This window comes from Myotis brandtii, unplaced genomic scaffold (genome assembly GCF_000412655.1).
Source record: "Myotis brandtii unplaced genomic scaffold, ASM41265v1 scaffold253, whole genome shotgun sequence".
Lineage (NCBI taxonomy): Eukaryota > Metazoa > Chordata > Mammalia > Chiroptera > Vespertilionidae > Myotis > Myotis brandtii.
In genome coordinates, this window is record NW_005359590.1 from 2,337,006 (window position 1) to 2,355,084 (window position 18,079).

The 18,079-nt window shown below is 44.0% G+C and overlaps 1 protein-coding gene across 1 annotated transcript in view; it reads left to right on the forward strand.

Annotated features, from left to right (window-relative positions):
- The window catches only part of CDKL1 (cyclin-dependent kinase-like 1 (CDC2-related kinase)), a 48,743-nt gene that overhangs the window by 13,001 nt on the left and 17,663 nt on the right, over window positions 1-18,079 (forward strand). Inside the window, exon 2 of the mRNA XM_005867902.2 lies at window positions 9,718-9,839. Within this exon, the coding sequence (XP_005867964.1) occupies window positions 9,718-9,839 (122 nt within the window). The remainder of the gene's footprint in view (window positions 1-9,717; window positions 9,840-18,079) is intronic.

The following is an 18,079-nucleotide window of genomic DNA, read 5'->3' on the forward strand; positions in this document are numbered from 1 at the left end:
ATGTGCAGGAGGCAACCAATTGATGTGTTTCTCTCACATCGATGTTTCTCTCTGTCTTTCCCTCTCTCTTCCACTCTCTCTTTTTACATCAATGGAAAAATACCCTCGGGTGAGGATTAAAAACAAAAACATAAGAACATTGACAAGTCAATTTAAAAAAAAATTAAACACCATTCAGGCCAAACAGAACACATCTGCAGACAGTGGTTGGCCTGCAGGCTTAGTGTTGGGCCTTCAGATTATACAGCTTTCACGCCATGCAGATGTTATTAGAGAATGGCAGATCCGTTCGCCGTCCATTGCTAGCACATAAAGAGGTGTTGGCAGTTTGTGGAAACTGGTTGTCAGCAGCATGGAAGAGAAAGCAGATCCTGCCCACAATGATAGAAACCAAACAGTCCCCGTATCATCATCTCTACTTATTTGTTCAACAAGTGGAGACCTGTTTAATTTCATTTTTACAAGATAGCATACTCACTGCAAATAGTAACTCACTGTTTTGTTTGTTTATTAGAAGATTTTTTTGCCTTAGCTCATAACGTGTTTATCTAGAAAGATTGTATTCCTGCTGTGTAGTGAACTCCTAAGTAATAAAGCTGCCACACAAATATTTCAAGAACAAAAGAAGCAGAAATCAACAAGCTGGTTCATTACCTTCTTAAAGGCACCCAGTTTGTCAGGGGATTAAGCGCATACCGTCTGCCCTAAATGCTCCTCCACACACCATGCCACACACCTCAGACTCTAGAAAATAAAATATCACAGAGCTGGAGGAGGCAGGATAAGTGACTTTATAATACACACTGATAAAAAAATAAAAGTTGCTATTGCTTTTCTTTAACCACTTAAATTATTTTTATTTCCAGCAAATCGAATTTATAGGCAGAAATTCAATTCCATACAGGGTGGGGCAAAAGTAGGTTTACAGTTGTTTGTAGGAAAAATAATGCAATACTTAATAACTACTACTACAAGAATAAACTCTGTGTTTTGTGTATTTACAACTGTAAGCCTACATTAGCCCACCCTGTATAGTTATTATAGAATAGTCAAACCGGAAGGTAGTACTTTTTATACAGAATGGAAAATTTTTTAAATGGGCCAGACTTGTGTCTTTCACTTTAAATTTTTTAATGTTTTAATTCACCTTTTGATTTGGCAGGATTCATGTGTTAGGCCACAAATTTGCTTTCAATGGGCATATTTTCTTGCTAATTATTAACCTTCTTTATTACTTATCAACTTTAAAAGCCCTGTAGTAAAAATGCTGTTGGGTAAAATTGCCTGGTTGAAAATCTTTGAACTCCATTTCTTTTTTAGGTTAGAATAATGAAAGGTGAGTTTCTAAATCAACTGAAGCTATCAACCATATGTCACAACCAAACAAATAACTTGTTTTATAACTATCAGTACATTGCTGCGTTCATTTTTGGCCGGGTCATTGTTCATGTTCATTTTGATCACATTTGTACTTTTGCTTCTTTTCTGGTACTTTTCATGTACTTCATTAATCACAAGAAAACAGATCAAGCATCCACTGTGCACATTCTTAGCCTGTGCTGGGTCTAGAAAGGCATCCAGAAGAGATCACAGCCTGGGTCTCTGGCCAGAGGACCAGCCTGGTACATTCTGTCCCGTCCATGTTGTCCACAGCAAACCTACAATAACTTCAGCCTCCCCGCCCCCACCTTCCCACCCATGGTTCCAGCCTTTTCAGGACCCCTCCTCTCCATACGTCACACCCTTTCCTTCTCTAGTCGTCCCTGAAACAAAACTCAGCAAGGGTATCTACCATGGGGGTGCTTGGCATTTGGAGGAAATGTGGGATCAAGGCACTTTTCTTTTTTTTTACCCAAAGAGTTAAAGAATGATTCCTCAGCGACACCGTAATGATGGGTGTGGAATATTTCCCTCTAGGCTGGAGATGGTGGTAATAATTACATAGCTTTTTAAATAATGAAAATAGCTTTTCCTTCCCCACAGCTGATGTATTAACTAGTTCCCTGAAGCTAACTTCAAAATATCTACCTTGGTTTGACAATACAGTGAAGAGAGCTATGCAAGTCATCTAAAAGACATTTGTATGATAAAGTAATATATGCTTACGTAAGAAAAACCTGAGGATACAGAAGAATGTAAAGTGAAAAAGGAAACCTACCTTGTCCTTCACTTTCCATTCTCGTTCCCTTCCCCCCACCCACAGTCTCTCATGTGTCATTCCAGAGGACTTCTGTGCTTATACAAAGACATACTAGTATATTTCCTTTTTAAAAACAGACACAAATGCTGTCGTATTGAATCTACTGTTCTGTGAGTTCCTTTTTACATTTAACAATATACCTTGGCCCTAACCGGTTTGGCTCAGTGGATAGAGCGTCGGCCTGCGGACTGAAGGGTCCCAGGTTCGATTCTGGTCAAGGGCATGTACCTGGGTTGCGGGCACATCCCCAGTAAGGGGTGTGCAGGCGGCAGCTGATCGATGTTACTCTCTCATCGATGTTTCTAACTCTCTATCCCTCTCCCTTCCTCTCTGTAAAAATGCAATAAAATATATAAAAAACAGCAACAATATACCTTGGACATCTTTCCAAGTCAACACATATAGATATACCTTATTCTTTTTAATAGCTACATACTATTTTATCATTTGAATGTACTATAAAGTCCTATAGTTATTTATTTAACTACTCATGTATTAATGAACATTTGGGTTTCCTGCCCTGAAAATTTGGGAGAATATGGGGGATAGAAAGCATGCTTTCTCTAAGTGGGTCACCAGGAGGGGTGATGAGAGAGTCCAGTCCCACTTCTGCTCCTGGATCCCAGACCCACAGATTCCCTCCTGAAATGAAGACATAGCCCCATGTGGTGGCCGCTGGTTCAATGCATGTGTCCTCGAAGGCTGGGGTACAGCTTCCATCATTCCCTTAGGCTGGCTGGTTGTAGGTGACGAGGTGTTTAGTAGAACCAATGCATTCCATGGCTGTGTGCTAATTGTCATGCCTCCTTCGCAGGAAAACCGGCCCGTTGGTCTGATGTTGTGTGGACTCCTGTGCTGGTAAAGCAAACATCCTCTAAGCTCCTGATTGTGGGGCAGGCAGGACAGGCAAACCCCTTGCAAGAATTAGTATCTATTCCGGTAAGGACAATCACAGCCCTTCCACGGAGCAGCTGGTCTCCTTCAAGGACAGAGCATGTCAGTCCCCAAGTGTCAGGTTTTGTTACTGGCAGGTTATGTCCTCAGCAGCAGCAGCCAGGTCAGCCTTGGGGAGAAAGGGAGCCAGTGCTGCGGGGCCATCCATCACCACCACCCCTGCAGCCGTGGCACCCTGTGCATGGATCGGTTACAGAAGCCCTGGGCTGGCCAAGGACAGAGCAGGCTGGCACCCTCCAGAGAAGACATCCTCTCCCTGGATGCTCAGGGCCTCCTCAGCATCAGTGAGGCCCACAGACCCTCAAGCTCTGTGCTCGCTCCCACGAGTACAGTTTATGCCTCATCACCCAATGCTTTCAATCTTGCTCCATCCAGTCTTCCCACAGATCCCTGCTTATCGCAGGTCCTTTCTTCCTCATGCAAAGTGAGCCATCCAGTGCACTGCTTGAGGCTCTGCTCAGTGGGAGGATTCCCTTTCATCCCTGACCTGCAAGACCGCCGCCCAGGCGGCTTTGGTGGTGGCAGACCTAGTGACAGCATAATGAGCCGATCCATCTGGGAGCTGGTCTTGGGTTTTTCTCCTCCATTAGTTGTAAACTCCCATGGAACCATACATACATGTCAATTGAAGGAGGGGTGACAGTGCAACAAAGTAGATGACGGGAGAATGAGCCACCCCTTTTTGTAACTTGCTTGTTTCCCCCCGGACCTCCTGGAGCCCGATCACACATGTATAGTTTTCATGGTTTGGTGGATTATCACTGGCGCATCCTCGCAGCCTTACGACGGCGTGTCTCTACTACCCACTCACGGGGCGGCTCTGGGTCACAGAATCCCCTGATGGCCCGTGGTCAGGTGCTCAGTCCCTCTTAGGGAGTTACCAGGTGTCCTTGTCAGGAACTAAGTCCCAGGTCACGGGACAGTGCTCCCAGGTCAGTAAATTCCCCCCCTTTCCAGCCTTATATTTCTCCACTGCATGGTCCAGCAGACTTAAGTTTCCTGCTGGTACGTAGGAGCCAGGTCTTGTAATTCTCAAGGACAGTTATTTCCTCCTGGAGCAGGAACCATAGTGCCTGCTGAGGCAGTGACAGCCTCATCCTAGTTAGAGGTCTGTGGGCCCTGGGAGGAGGTGGGGATCCAGTCGGGAGCCACCTGCCTCACTGAGGTATTTTCAGGTCTTCATGTGGCAAAGGTAAAAGAGGCTGCTTCTCCCAGCCCAGAGCGCTCTGAGAAATTTGAGGGTTTAAGATTCTCAGACTCATCCCCTAAACGTCCCCATCCCAGACCTCTGCGTCCCTCGCTTTTCTCGCCAGAGCCCTGACCTGGGCATAAGAGATCTGTTGAGACTGTGCATCGTCGCTTTTGTATACATGTTAAGTCCTGAGCCTGCTTTTAGCACAATCTACCCTGCATCTACGGGAGATAACTGTCTCTTTAAATACTGTCATAGAGGCCTTTTATTTTTTTTAATCCTCACCCAAGGATATGTTTCTTATGGATTTTAGAGAGAGAGAGGAAGAGAGACAGACAGAGAGACAAAGAGAGAGAAACATTGACCCCATTGCCTCCTATACGCACCCCGGCTGGAGATTGAACCCGAAACGTGTATGGGACAACGCTCCAACCAACTGCACCACCCGGTCGGTCAGGGCTGCCACAGAGGCCTTCTGACTCCCACAGTTGATGGATGGCTAACCAGAACCTATCTATCATTTTCTCTTTTCTTTTCTCAACGACCTAAAGGTGTTAACAAAAGCCAGTCATTCGATAATCCCTGTAATTATCATTGCCCCATATTAGTCACGTGCCACTGCTAATGCACAAGGCAAACTGCACCACATTCAAAAGCATGACTGATGGAAGTCTCAGTCATTGTGTTGTTGCTGCTCCCCGGAGCTTCCTCTCGCCCCACTTGCCACCAGCTGTGGGGGCCTGGCCATCTGCCTGGGGATTGATCCAGTTCCAGATCCCTTTCTGAAGATCTGCCAGCCTGGGCCACTTCTAGTACCAACTCTCTCAGCCTGGACACCTCCCAGAAAGCAGTCTCAGACAAGCGACTCTGTTAGTAGCTTGTTTTGGGAAGTGATACCAGGGAGCAGGAGTGATACCAGGGATCGGAGAGAGGGAGATAGGGAAGGAGGAAAAGGCAATGCAAGGGCAAAGGGGCTCCTCCTGCCAGGTCTCTGCAAGGAGCCTGAGGACCAGAGGACTTACCCACCACTTCCTGTCCCCCATTGGTCAAGGGTTCGCCCCACGGAGTTCTCCCTCCTGCATGGTAGAGCCAACCCGCCAGCATCCCATATCCCAGCACCCAGCAGCCCTGGGGCAGAAAGCCAAGGCACAGAGTACGGCTGAGGTGAGAGCTGCTGGCTACATCTGGGCAAAGCTGGAAGCTGCAGCAATGGCTAAACTAAAGGATGCACTGAAGGAGGGGAAGCAGCATGCGAGAGGCAGCGAACGCGGACCTCCTTGCTGTTCTGCAAACATTCCAGGCAGGATCCCACAGAAGAGCCTTTGGGATGGCAGTTCTTTCTGCCTGGAACAATTTTCTGGAAATCCTCATGACCTGCACCTTCTCTAGACTTTTTTTTCCATTTGTTACCTTTTTAGTGAGTTCTTCTCTGATCACCATGTTTTAAATTGCAACCCCCTATCATATTATGTTCTCTACCTACTATATTTCTTTCCATAAGACTCACCACCACCCAGCATGCTCAAACACAGGGGTGGGATAAAGTAAGTTTACAGTTGTTCCTATGGAAAATACTGCAGTAATTAATGAATAATAATACAAGAACAAACTCTGTTTCACGTACTAACAACTCTAAACATACTTTTACCCACCCTTGTATGAGCTCCTGACAGCAGAGATTTTTGTCATCTTTGTTAAATATTGTAATCCCAGAGCTTAGAATAATGTCTGGCACAGAGTAGGGCTCAGTATATGTTTTAAATAACAATGTATATCAAATGAATATATGAAAATAGAATAATTTACATATCTTAATGTATTTCCTATTTTCATAAAATTACTCAGTAGTTTGTCTTCTTCACTTAACATACATCATTGTCATAAGATCAATAGAGAGGCCTCTGTTAATCTCATTATTTTTAATAACTGCACAATATTTAATACTTCATAGTTTAAATGTATCACAATTTATTTAGCCATCCTCTTCTATCAAAGGAGGTTTGTGTTATTTCCAGCTTTTTACCTATACATACAATATTGCAGTAAGTATCCTTGTACATATCCTTGTGTGCAGTGGTGCTTTTATTTCTATAAGGTATATTCCCAGAAGTGGTGTGCTGGGTAAAAGTGTCTGTGTGTGTGAGTGTGCGCGTGTGTATGTGTGTACTTGTGTTTCAATAGACTTTATTTTTTAGAACAGTTTTAGATTTACAGAAATTTGAGATGATACTATAGAGAGTTACCATATACCCTCTACCTAGTTTCATGCATTATTTTTTTAATATATTTTATTGATTTTTTACAGAGAGGAAAGGAGAGGGATAGAGAGTTAGAAACATCGATGAGAGAGAAACATCGATCAGCTACCTTCTGCACACTCCCTACTGGGGATGTGCCCGCAACCAAGGGACATGCCCTTGACCGGAATCGAACCTGGGACCCTTGAGTCCGCAGGCTGATGCTCTATCCACTGAGCCAAACTGGTTAGGGCAAGTTTCATGCATTATTAACACCTTACATTAGTACAGTATATTTGTTATAATTAAGGAAATAGTATTGATACATTATCATTAACTGACGTCCATACTTTATTCTGATTTCCTTCGTTTTAATCTAATGTCCTTTTTCTGTCCCAGGATCCCATCTGGGATTCCAAACGGCATTTACTCACCACGTGTCCCTGGGCTTGTCTTGGCTGTGACAGTGTCAGATTTTCTGTGCTTTTGAGGAGTCCTGGCCAGGTGTTTTGTAGAAAGTGCCCCTGTTGGAATTTGTTTGGTGTTTTCGTCACGGTTAAACTGGGGTCCCGGGCTTGGGAGGAAAACCACGTCACCTGCCTGAGATAGTGTCTGTCAGGTTTCTCCAAGGAAGTCACTCTTGCGCTGTCTCTCCATCCTGTAGTCTTTGGAAGGAAGTCACTATGTGCAGCCCACACATGAGGAGTGGGGAGTTCGGCTCTCCTCCGTGAAGGCAGAGTATCTACAGGAATTATTTGGAATTCTTCTACATAAATGTATTTATTTTCTCCTATTTATTTATTTATTCAGTCAGTCAGTCAATCATTCAGTCATATCAGGATGGATTCATGGGTATTTGTGTCCCTTTGACATACCATCATCAATGTAGGATTTGTTTTTTTTATCATTTCCTTACTTTCTGGCGTTATCTTGTACATTTCCTCCTTATCTAGAATCATCCATTTTCTCCCAGGAGCCCTGTTCCCTTTGTTGGAGAAGGGTATTAGCAACCAAGATTTGAGCTCTAGGTGCACATGTTGCCCCTGGGGTATGGTTGCTTCTAGGCTCTTTGATCTGACAGAGCAAAGTCATATATGTGTGAATTCCAGTCTATGTATACAGACATATCTACAGGTTTTTCTGTAAGTAATCATCTGTACCTGCATTAAGCTAAACATGAGTTCATACCGATGTCTCCAACTCTAATCCAATATTTAAAATACAGAGAGAAACTAAAAGGGAGACCAAAGTAAAATTGCAGCAGCAAAGGCAGAAACTTTAACACAAGAAACTACACCTTCGTCTGAGTGGCCCAGGCTTCTAGGTACAGCATAGCTGAAGGATGGCGGTGACCAGGCTGGTAAGAACCACTGATGACTCCAGATTGGGCCAGCCCAGCTCAGAATGCTGAGGAATGAGACTGGGCCTGAGGCTTTGGCTTTACATACTCATAATAACGAAGGGATTCTAATTAAATGAGCCCCGAACTAAATCTTTGTAGGATATATGGTAATCTAGTCTGGACTATTAAGATGACTTGTATGTATAATAAACATGTTGAATAAGCCTGTGAACATCCATCCATCCATCTTGTTGCTTGGTTCTTCTCGTCTAATTCCTCCCTATGTCCCTAAAGAAGCCCATTCAGTATTGAAGTAGAAACATCCACACCTTCTTGAATGACATTGTGAATGTTGAGCTGTGATTGAAACCTCTGGGCTGCTGATTGCAAACTGGTTTCAAGACCAGAGGTGCCTCTCTGAGTCCTGCCCCTGGAGTCAACAGAGAGAGAGGAGTAATGTGGTTTGAGATGCTACACCCATAGGGTCTGGCTCCTGGTCTCACCACTGCACTGACACTGCTTCCAGGGAGGTCGCATGACCCCTGCCTAGGGAGACCCACCAGGCATGCTCAGGCCGCTCCCCACTTGACCTGTCAGCAGCCTCCATCACCGCAGTCTATTTGTCCTTCCACATTCTGCCTGTGGCATCATGGCATCATGCTCTATTGTCTTCTTCCTTACCTTGGGGGACATTCTTCCCTCTCTCTTCCTCCTCACCCACCCTTCAGATGCGCAGGGGTTCCTTGGGCCTCTTCCCTTCTCACTCGCTCTTCTGGTCAATCGCATGTGTCCGTGGATTCACTTACACTCACGATGACTCCCGGCTTTTATCTTCAGCTCTAACTCCAGCCAACCTGACGGTTCCACTCTGGTGTCTCAGAGTTCCCAACATGCCAAAGATAGTCATTTCTTCCCCAAAGAAACCATTCCCTCTCCCACTGCTGACCCTGCCATCTGCCCCACGATACAAACCTTTAGTCATTCTTGATGACTTCCTCTTCCCCCTCCCTCACCTCCAGTCCCTCACCACATCTGACTATTCTAATCACTAAGAATATCTCTGAACAGTGCCTTTCTCGCCATCTGTCTGGCCTCCACCCTGGTCCATGTTCTAGACACACACCTTCAGGCACATCAGATTGAAGTCTTCCTTGTTTTCCTGTCTTAAAATGTTTCATCAGCTTAGGAAGCGTGATTTATTTATTCATCCACAAATAATTGCCGAGGCTGTGTACTGGGGGTTCAACAACATCATTTTGAGTAAACAAGAGAACACAGACCCTGATATCATGGTCCTTACATTCTGTGGAATGTATCTGTTATATCTATTGACAGCAGAGGACATAAACAATCAACTGAGGAATTTTTACTCTGTAATTACTTAGTAAAGACAACAGGTTCTGAAGGACACATACTTCAGGGGAGCTACCAGCCATGCAGGGGCACTGAGCCCTGGGGAGCAGGGGAGACCTCCTTAGGAAGGGCATTTCATCTGAGCCTTAGAGGATGAGTTTGTATTAACTAAACCATCCCTCCCTTTTCACTCTCCTTTCTTTCCCAGCCTTCTCACATCTCTCTTTGCCTTCACCAACCACCTGGGCTATAATCGCTTTTCACATACAAGCTACTAGCAAACAGCTCATGAAGAGAAGTAAGATAATACTGTTTACAGGTTACTTCAACCAAGACAAAAACTTCCTAAAGGACGAGCAGCTTTCTTTTTACTGGGTCCGAACTAGAGAACGCTGTCTTCCACACCTCACATTTGGCGCCTTGTCCTTCCTGTTTTCAGCAACTCAAGCATCCCAACCTTGTGAACCTGATCGAAGTCTTCCGGAGGAAGCGGAGGCTGCACCTGGTGTTTGAGTACTGCGACCGCACGGTTCTGCACGAGTTGGACAGATACCAAAGAGGGTGAGCGATCCATCCCTTACAAACAAAACGCAATGAAACACATCAGGATTTGTGAGGGGAAATTAGCAATGACCCTTTTTCAGGTTAGGCACGAACAGCCAGTGTCTGGACAGCATACCCTGCTGCTGGGGTCCACAGAGGAGGCGTTACCAAAAAGGTTAGAAAAGAGAGCCTATCTAATCATTGTCATGAAGAAAGCAACCGCAGCATTACTGGGTTGAACTTGATTTCTTTGGTACATTATCTCTGCATATAAGCTATCCGAGTCTCTAAGAAAGAAAAGGGAGGGTATTAGTTATTCTGTGCCTGATTCAGGAAGTCTGAGGACTTGGAGATTGGAAAGAAGATCCCAAAGAAAATGGCTATTAGGAAGTTAACGGCTAAAACAAATGCATTGCCCTGGCCGGTTTGGCTCAGTGGATAGAGCATTGGCCTGCAGACTGAAGGGTCCTGGGTTCGATTCCGGTCAAGGGCACATATCTTGGTTGCAGGCTCCTCCCCAGCCCGAGCCCTGGTCTGGGCGCATGTAGGAGGCAACTAATCGATGTGTTTCTCTCACATTGATATTTCTCTCTGTCTATCCCCCTCTCTCTCTTCCACTCTCTCTAAAAATCAATGGAAAAATATCCTCGGGTGAGGAAATAAACAAATGTGTTGCTGCATCCAAAGCAATCTGGGTGTCTGTTCTGCTGTCTCGGTCAGGACTTCTTTGGTTACAAGTGTCAAAAACCCAGCTGAAGCAAGTGTGGGTGAAAAAGGAATGTGTTGGTAGCTGTAAGTAGGAAGGATTGGGGATGACTTTAAAGGCTTTGCTGATCTTACCACATCTCTCTAGCATATGCAACTCTTATGTGTGCATGAGAAGGCTTAGGGAGCAGGCAGATACTTCCTTTGAAAGAAAAGGGGGCTCCCTTTCAAGGGTGGAGGGTAGCCCTTACCTGGGTGAATAGAATAGAGGCTGGATTTTGGCTCCCGCCTACTCCTCAGCAAGATGTCTTAGGGTAGAGTGCCATAGGTGGTGGCTGTTCTCTCTCGGCTCTTCTTTGTGTTGTTTTCATTCTACTTTGTACACAAGTCTCCCTTATAAGGTGAATTTTGGAAGATGTGTGTGTGGGGCGGGGTGGGGGGGATAGAAAGAGTTAGGAAGGGAAGAATATGATAGAAAGCATGACCACAGGCTTTTATCAACCTATGTAGCCATTCTAGAAGAAAGGACATTCTAGAAGAAGGTAGTATCTGCATATAAAGTCCGGTGGAAGACTCTGATTGGTTCATCTCAGTTGATGCAATCACTGTAGCCAAAAGGAGAGGGTAGAATGATTAGCAGGCCTTGGAAGATATGATTCAAAGCAGGTCAGTCAAGGAAGACTTCGTGGAGGAGGTGGCCTTTGGATTGAACAGTGAGGAGATTTAAGAGAAGTTAAGCAGGAAAGAATAGTCCATCTCTCCTTTTGCCTTGCTCCGGGGAGCCCAACTTTGGCTGGGGACAATATACAGAGTGGTGGAATGTCCCCCCATCCCGGTCACATTCACTCAGCAGCTGGAGGCTGGGGCTCTTTTAACAATGCTTTCGAGCCTCGGCCAAGAGCTTGCTCTGCCATATAGTGGTGGTTCTATATTATCTAGCATGACCCCCAGGCACATGGGATTAAAGTGGCTTACAGTCTGTTAGTGACCATGGCATAGGCTTTTCATGTTAATTTACACAACCAGCGAGCGCCAAGAAAACACACACATCCCTTCAGAAAGTCATTGATGCGGAGAAATGTATTCAAGGGAGAAAACCTTTAGTATGTTGATATTTACTCTTTGGACAGCTTGGAAGTGACACTTCAATGAAACTTACTAGTATAAGTTACCTGTGGCTATGTGGTTGGTACAAGGGAGGTGTTGCAGGGAGTTTGATTAATTATGTTAGATTGAGTCACTTGGAAACACTGATTTGTGGGGGGTTGAAAGCAATAGGGAGTCAGTTCTTTTTTGGCATGTAGTTTGAGAAGAAAACAAGGACAGGACAAGGATCGATTAGAGTTTTGAAAGCAGTTTTTTTTTCTTAACTCCACTGGCTAAAATATGTTATATATATTCCAGGAAATATAAAAATGTTTTACTATGGAAGTGGGTTATTTGTAAGCACATCCCAGTAAAAGTGGGTCTTTATCATCTGTATGACCTTTGGCAAGTTGCCTACAGGTGTCCCCACCTGGAAAAATGAGAGTTCAGTGCCAGGTCAAGTTTAAGGGAACTTCCGGCTCTATAATGCTATCCATTGATGGTCTCATATCCTAGAAGTCAGAAGACTTTGGTTCTCCCTTGGATTCATATTTGATCTGTTATATAATATCAACAGGGGGAATGTGCTAATGCTGGTGTTTGCCCTGCCTGGTGCCAGGTAGGGGCCTCCTTCGGTTTGCACACTTACTGCAAGAATGTCCTGTGATCACTATGGTCACTCTACTGGATCACCCTGTTCCCACCTGTTCCCCACTCCATGGAATCATTTGTATTCTAGGCTTTAGGACAGCAGTTCTCAACCTGTGGGTGGCGACCCCTTTGGCGGTCGAACGACCCTTTCACAGGGGTCGCCTTAGACCATCCTGCATATCATATATTTACATTATGATTCATAACAGTAGCAACATTACAGTTATGAAGTAGCAACGAAAAAAATAATTTTATGGTTGGGTCACAACATGAGGAACTGTATTTAAAGGGCCAGAAGGTTGAGAACCACTGTTTTAGGATGTGCTGTTTTCTCAGCCAGGGTTGCCCTACCTTCTCTCCTTTGTCTAGCAAATTCCTGCTTGTCCTTCAGATACAGCTCAAATATGGCCTCCTTTGTGATAGCTATCTTTTTACTTTTTTTATTTTTTTTAATATATTTTATTGATTTTTTACAGAGAGGAAGGGAGAGGGATAGAGAGTCAGAAACATCGAGCAACCCAGGCACATGCCCTTGACCGGAATCGAACCTGGGGCCTTTCAGTCCACAGGCCAACGCTCTATCCACTGAGCCAAACCGGTTTCGGCGATAGCTATCTTTTTTTAAAAAAAAATTATTGATTGATTTTGGAGAGAGAGGAAGGGAGGGAGAGAGGGAGGAGAGAAAGAGCGCTTACTGGAGGCAACCAATCAATGTGTCTCTCTCACATCAATGTTTCTCTCTCTCTCTCTTTCTCCCTTCCACTCTCTCTAAAATTTGATGGGAAAAAAATATCCTCTGGTAAGGATTAACAAAACAACAACAAAAACACCAAAAAAAAAAAAAAAGAGAGAGAGAAAGAAAGAAAGAAAAGCCTTAAAGACACAATCTTAGACTGAACAGTTTTACTTCTAATAATTTACCAGAAGAAAATAATTGAGTGTATGTGTTAAGATTGTAAAAGTATTGTTTATGATGAAAAATTGTAAACAACAGAAATGTCCAATGATAGAGAGTTGGTTAAGTAAATTATGGTATGTCTTTACAGTGGAATGCAGTGGAGCCACTAATAATCATGCTTATAGATAAAACAGACATTGACAAAAGGTGTTCCTAAGTGGTTGCAAAGTGAAAAAATGCTATCATAAAAATACATATTTCATTTTGATAGATCTTATATATAGGTAGAAAAAAGAAAATAATTAATATATAAATTTTAGTAGTGATTATCTCTGAGTTATGATTGATAAAGGTATTTTTCATTTTATTTGTGTTTTTAAAACTATTTTCTCCATGTTCCATTTATTACCATGGCAATGTTTTCTTATTTAAAATAATTCTTGCCAAATCAGGCTCAAAGACTTATTTCTACTTTGAATCTGAAGTGGACATGAATTCAGCTCCTTATTAACAGGTTTGTAACTTCTACTCCTTTGGAAAGCTTTTGGAGAAGATTCAGATTCATGTTGATACTAACGAGCCAATTTATGCCACAAGATAGGTATCTGCTACACTGACACAAATATGTTTCTATTGTAATTCCCAGTGCTGTGGTTCTGTTGTTCACATTTGCCCTCTTACAAGCATCTTACCATTGCTTATCTTCTGTAGGTCTTAAAATGCTTTATACTTATTATTATACTAGAGGCCCAGTGCATTAAATTTGTGCACAGGGGAGGGGAGGTCCTTCAAGTCAGCCTGCACCCTCTCCAATCCAGGACCCCTTGGGGGATGTCCGACTGCCAGTTTAGGCCTGATCCCTGCTGCAGGATAGGGCCTAAATCAGCAGGCGGACATCCCTCTCAAAATCCAGGACCGCTGGCTCCTAACCGCTCCCCTCCCTGCCGGCCTAATCCCCCAACTGCTCTCCCCTGCCAGCCTGATACCCCTAACTGCTCTCCCCTGCCAGCCTGATCCCCCTAACCGCCTCTGCCTCGGCCCCGCCACCATGGCTTTGTCCGGAGTAAAGTCCGGAAGATGTCCAGTCTAATTAGCATATTACCCTTTTATTAGTATAGATAAACTATTGGTCTCTCATAACTCAAAGTTTCATAAATGACTAGTTTAGGTGTTCTCTCTTTATTTTTCTGTCCCACGATAAGTGCAGCCAGACGCAGTACTTCACTGATTCTTTCCATTACCACCAGTTCCTCCTCTGACTCCAGTATACTTTGTTCAAAGAACATGTGGTGGGTAAAGATTGTCAGTACAAGTTTTCAGTTTCTGACAATGGAATTCCCAAACTTTGTAGAACCATAAAAATCTCTCTCTCTTTTTAAATTGAAAGTGACATATTGTTTGTTATAAAAGTGTTTCTAGCTGCACAGTGATGGCGAACCTATGACACGCGTGTCAGAGGTGACACACGAACTCATTTTTTTGGTTGATTTTTCTTTGTTAAATGGCATTTAAATATATAAAATAAATATCAAAAATATAAGTCTTTGTTTTACTATGGTTGCAAATATCAAAAAATTTCTATATGTGACACGGCACCAGAGTTAAGTTAGGGCTTTTCAAAATGCTGACACGCCGAGCTCAAAAGGTTCGCCATCACGGTGCTGTCCTCTCCTCTGTTTTTACTCTTTTTACTTATGCTCTCCCCTCTGTCTGAAGTGCCATGTCCCCTGCATGTCACCAGACTGACTCTTGCTCCTAGAGAGGGAGAGAGAAACATCGATGTGAGAGAGACACATTGACTGGTTGCCTCCCACATGCGCCCTAACTGGGACCAGAGATTGAACCTGCAACCCAGGTACATGCCCTTGACTGGGAATAAGACCCTTGACCCTTCGATGGGATGGCCGATGCACTAACCACTTAGCAACACCAGCCAGGGCTGAAAAATTATTTTTAATTATTTTATTAATATATATTTAAATAGATTATACTCTACATACTATTCTGGATTTTTTTGAAGTATATTTTGGAGCTGTCCCTCTATTTATACATATTTACTTCTATATTTTTAAAGTGGTTATATAGAATTTCATTGTGCAAACATACCATGATTTCTTTATTCAATCCCTCATTGATAAATATTTAGATTGTTTCTAGTTCTCTGCATTGACCAACCACTTGCATAAATAGTTCTATAAGATAAATTCCTAAGAACATATTGTTTCTGCAGGAGCTTGGCCAGCCCTTTCTCCCCTAACTTTGCTGTAGTCTTGTGTGGAAATGAAGCTTTGATTGTTTGGCATCTTGTAATGTCACAAATGTTAGACAAGCAGTAGCGGGAACAGCTGTTATATTGAGAATGCCGGAAGAGGTCCATGTTCTTTCTTCATCATTTCTCTCATCTCATGACAGAGGAAAATTTCACTTTCTTACACCACTGTGCCCTCTGTTTCCCTTTTCTATTCTCCCAAAAAATTACATTAAATTTTATTAATTCAGTAGTCACTGTTTCCATTATTATGCTTATGTAAATATTACTATAGCTGAGCATTTTACCATACTAGGGTCTCCTTTCATACTTTTTCTGCAAATTAATATTTGCCTGCTTTTTAAATTTGCTTAATATTCTTTAACTCTATTGCTAACTTTTCTCACTCTTTCTAATAGCCTCTCAACATACTTTTCCACAAGATAATCACATCAGATGATTCACTCATTCCTTTTTTTTTTTTTTTTTTTTTTTGGTGACATTCTGCTGTTAGAATTTCTTTCTCCCTCTGCCTGGCTTGTGTGCGAAGCCTGTTACCCAGTTGTCCTCCTGGGACTTCCCTTTGCTCTCATCCTTGGAATCCCACTGCATTTCCCTACAGTTGGATCTACTGCTGCCTGGATCTCCTGCCTTCCTCTTTCTGGGTTTACCTACTTATTTTGGCCAAGCACATCCATCGCCAATCCTTTAAAGAGATAACACAGTCCCACAGAAATCTCGATTACAGATATTTCTATCGCCCATCCCCTGATCCTCATCTCCCCTTGGAGTAAAACAGTTGGGATCCCCTTAGGTCCCTGGGTGTGAAACAACATTCCCAAGCCGGCAGGAAGCAGGTGGTGAGGTCACACCGGTGGAGGACTCAGGGGTGTACTCCTCCTCCACCGCGTCCCATTCCACCCTCCCCAGAAGGGCGCCTCTGCTGAGCTGGGTGACAGCCCAGTGGGCTTCAGAGGAAGTCGTAGCTCTCGGTGAGGCAACTGACTGAAGACCCCAGGGAAGAGCACGGGCTACCCAGGGAATGAAGACACACCTTGCTGGGCCCCTCCCACCTTGGCTGAGGAGTGTCCTTGCTCACTTTTCTCCTACCCTGCCTAGACCCGCATTTCTAGGTCTGGGGAGCTGACATCCTCAGGAGAACAAATCCCATGAGACCTGCCCAGCCGGCTGCGAGTCCAAGGGGCCCAGGTTTACGAGGAAGAGGAATTGGGGACATAGTTTGTTCAAAGTCCCACTGCCTAATCCCGTGGGGGAGGAGAACCAGGCCAGAGGAAAAATCTCAAGCCACTTCCCGCACAGGCTGAGGTTGAGCTTACACATGATTCCTCTAAAGCAGCGGTTCTCAACCTGTGGGTCACGGCCCCTTTGGGGGTCGAACGACTCTTTCACAGGGGTCGCCTAAGACCATCGGAAAACACATATATAATTACATATTGTTTTTGTGATTAATCACTATGCTTTAATTATGTTCCATTTGTAACAATGAAAATACATCCTGCATATCAGATATTTACATGACGATTCATAACAGTAGCAAAATTACAGTTATGAAGTAGCAACGAAAATAACTTTATGGTTGGGGGTCACCACAACATGAGGAACTGTATTAAAGGGTCGAGGCATTAGGAAGGTTGAGAACCACTGCTCTAAAGGGACAGCTTGTCTTTGAGCTGGAATCCGGAGGGGGGGGGTGGTTAGAGACAGTAGAGATTGAGGGAGAACTGGGGCCCTTCCCTGCCTCACTCTGCCCCAGACCTCAGCCACGAGCAACGTTTCCCACCAGTTGGGAAACACACACTGTGAGGTGGAGTGAATTCCTTCACCCTGCCAGCATAAGCTACAGCTTTAAGAATGTCTGCTTTAGCCTGAAGGGTCTGGCCAGACACCCAGACGCTTCAAAGCTTTTAAGTTTGTTTGTGAAATATTTTCATATTTGTTTAAGATGGTATAAGGCAGAGGGCACGGCGATGACAACCCTCAACATGCTTGGCTCTTGAGTCACGCTGTTCCAATCGGGATGGTTGCTTTAAGGCAGTTGTCACCCGTCATTTCCCTTCACCTCCTCCCAGAAGTTCCTGCGCCCCCCCCATCCCCCTCTCGTGGGCCAGGTCTCAGCTTTCTCTGTTTCCTGTCATCTTCTTTGATAGTTTACGCCTTTTTGATGGAGTGCATCCTCCAGGGGGCTTCCCGATAGGTTAAAAGAGAGATTAACCAAAGAACTTATAAGTATATATGCATAGTCCATGGACTCAGACAACAGACAGGTGCGGGCCTGGCGGGGGTGATGGGTGGAGGGGGGCAGAGGGGAGAAAATGGGGGACATCTGTAATACTCTCAACAATAAAATAAATTTAAAAAAAGAGAGAGACTGAGTCCTTATCCTTGAATGTTTAAAAAGTATTTTCTCTTCACGCTTGATTTCTATTTTGTTTGTTTTTGGTGAAAAATAATATTTCTTCAAAAATTTGGAGGCATTTTTTAATTTAATTTTTTCTATCACCATTTATTCCCTCTATGCAGTCTTCTACCTCCACCCATCTCCCTCCACCCCCAAAATCACTATTGTCCATGTCCATGAGTTCTCTCTTTTTTTTTACTCAATCCTGCCACCCCCTCCCTACCTCCCATCCCCCTCACCACCACCCCGCC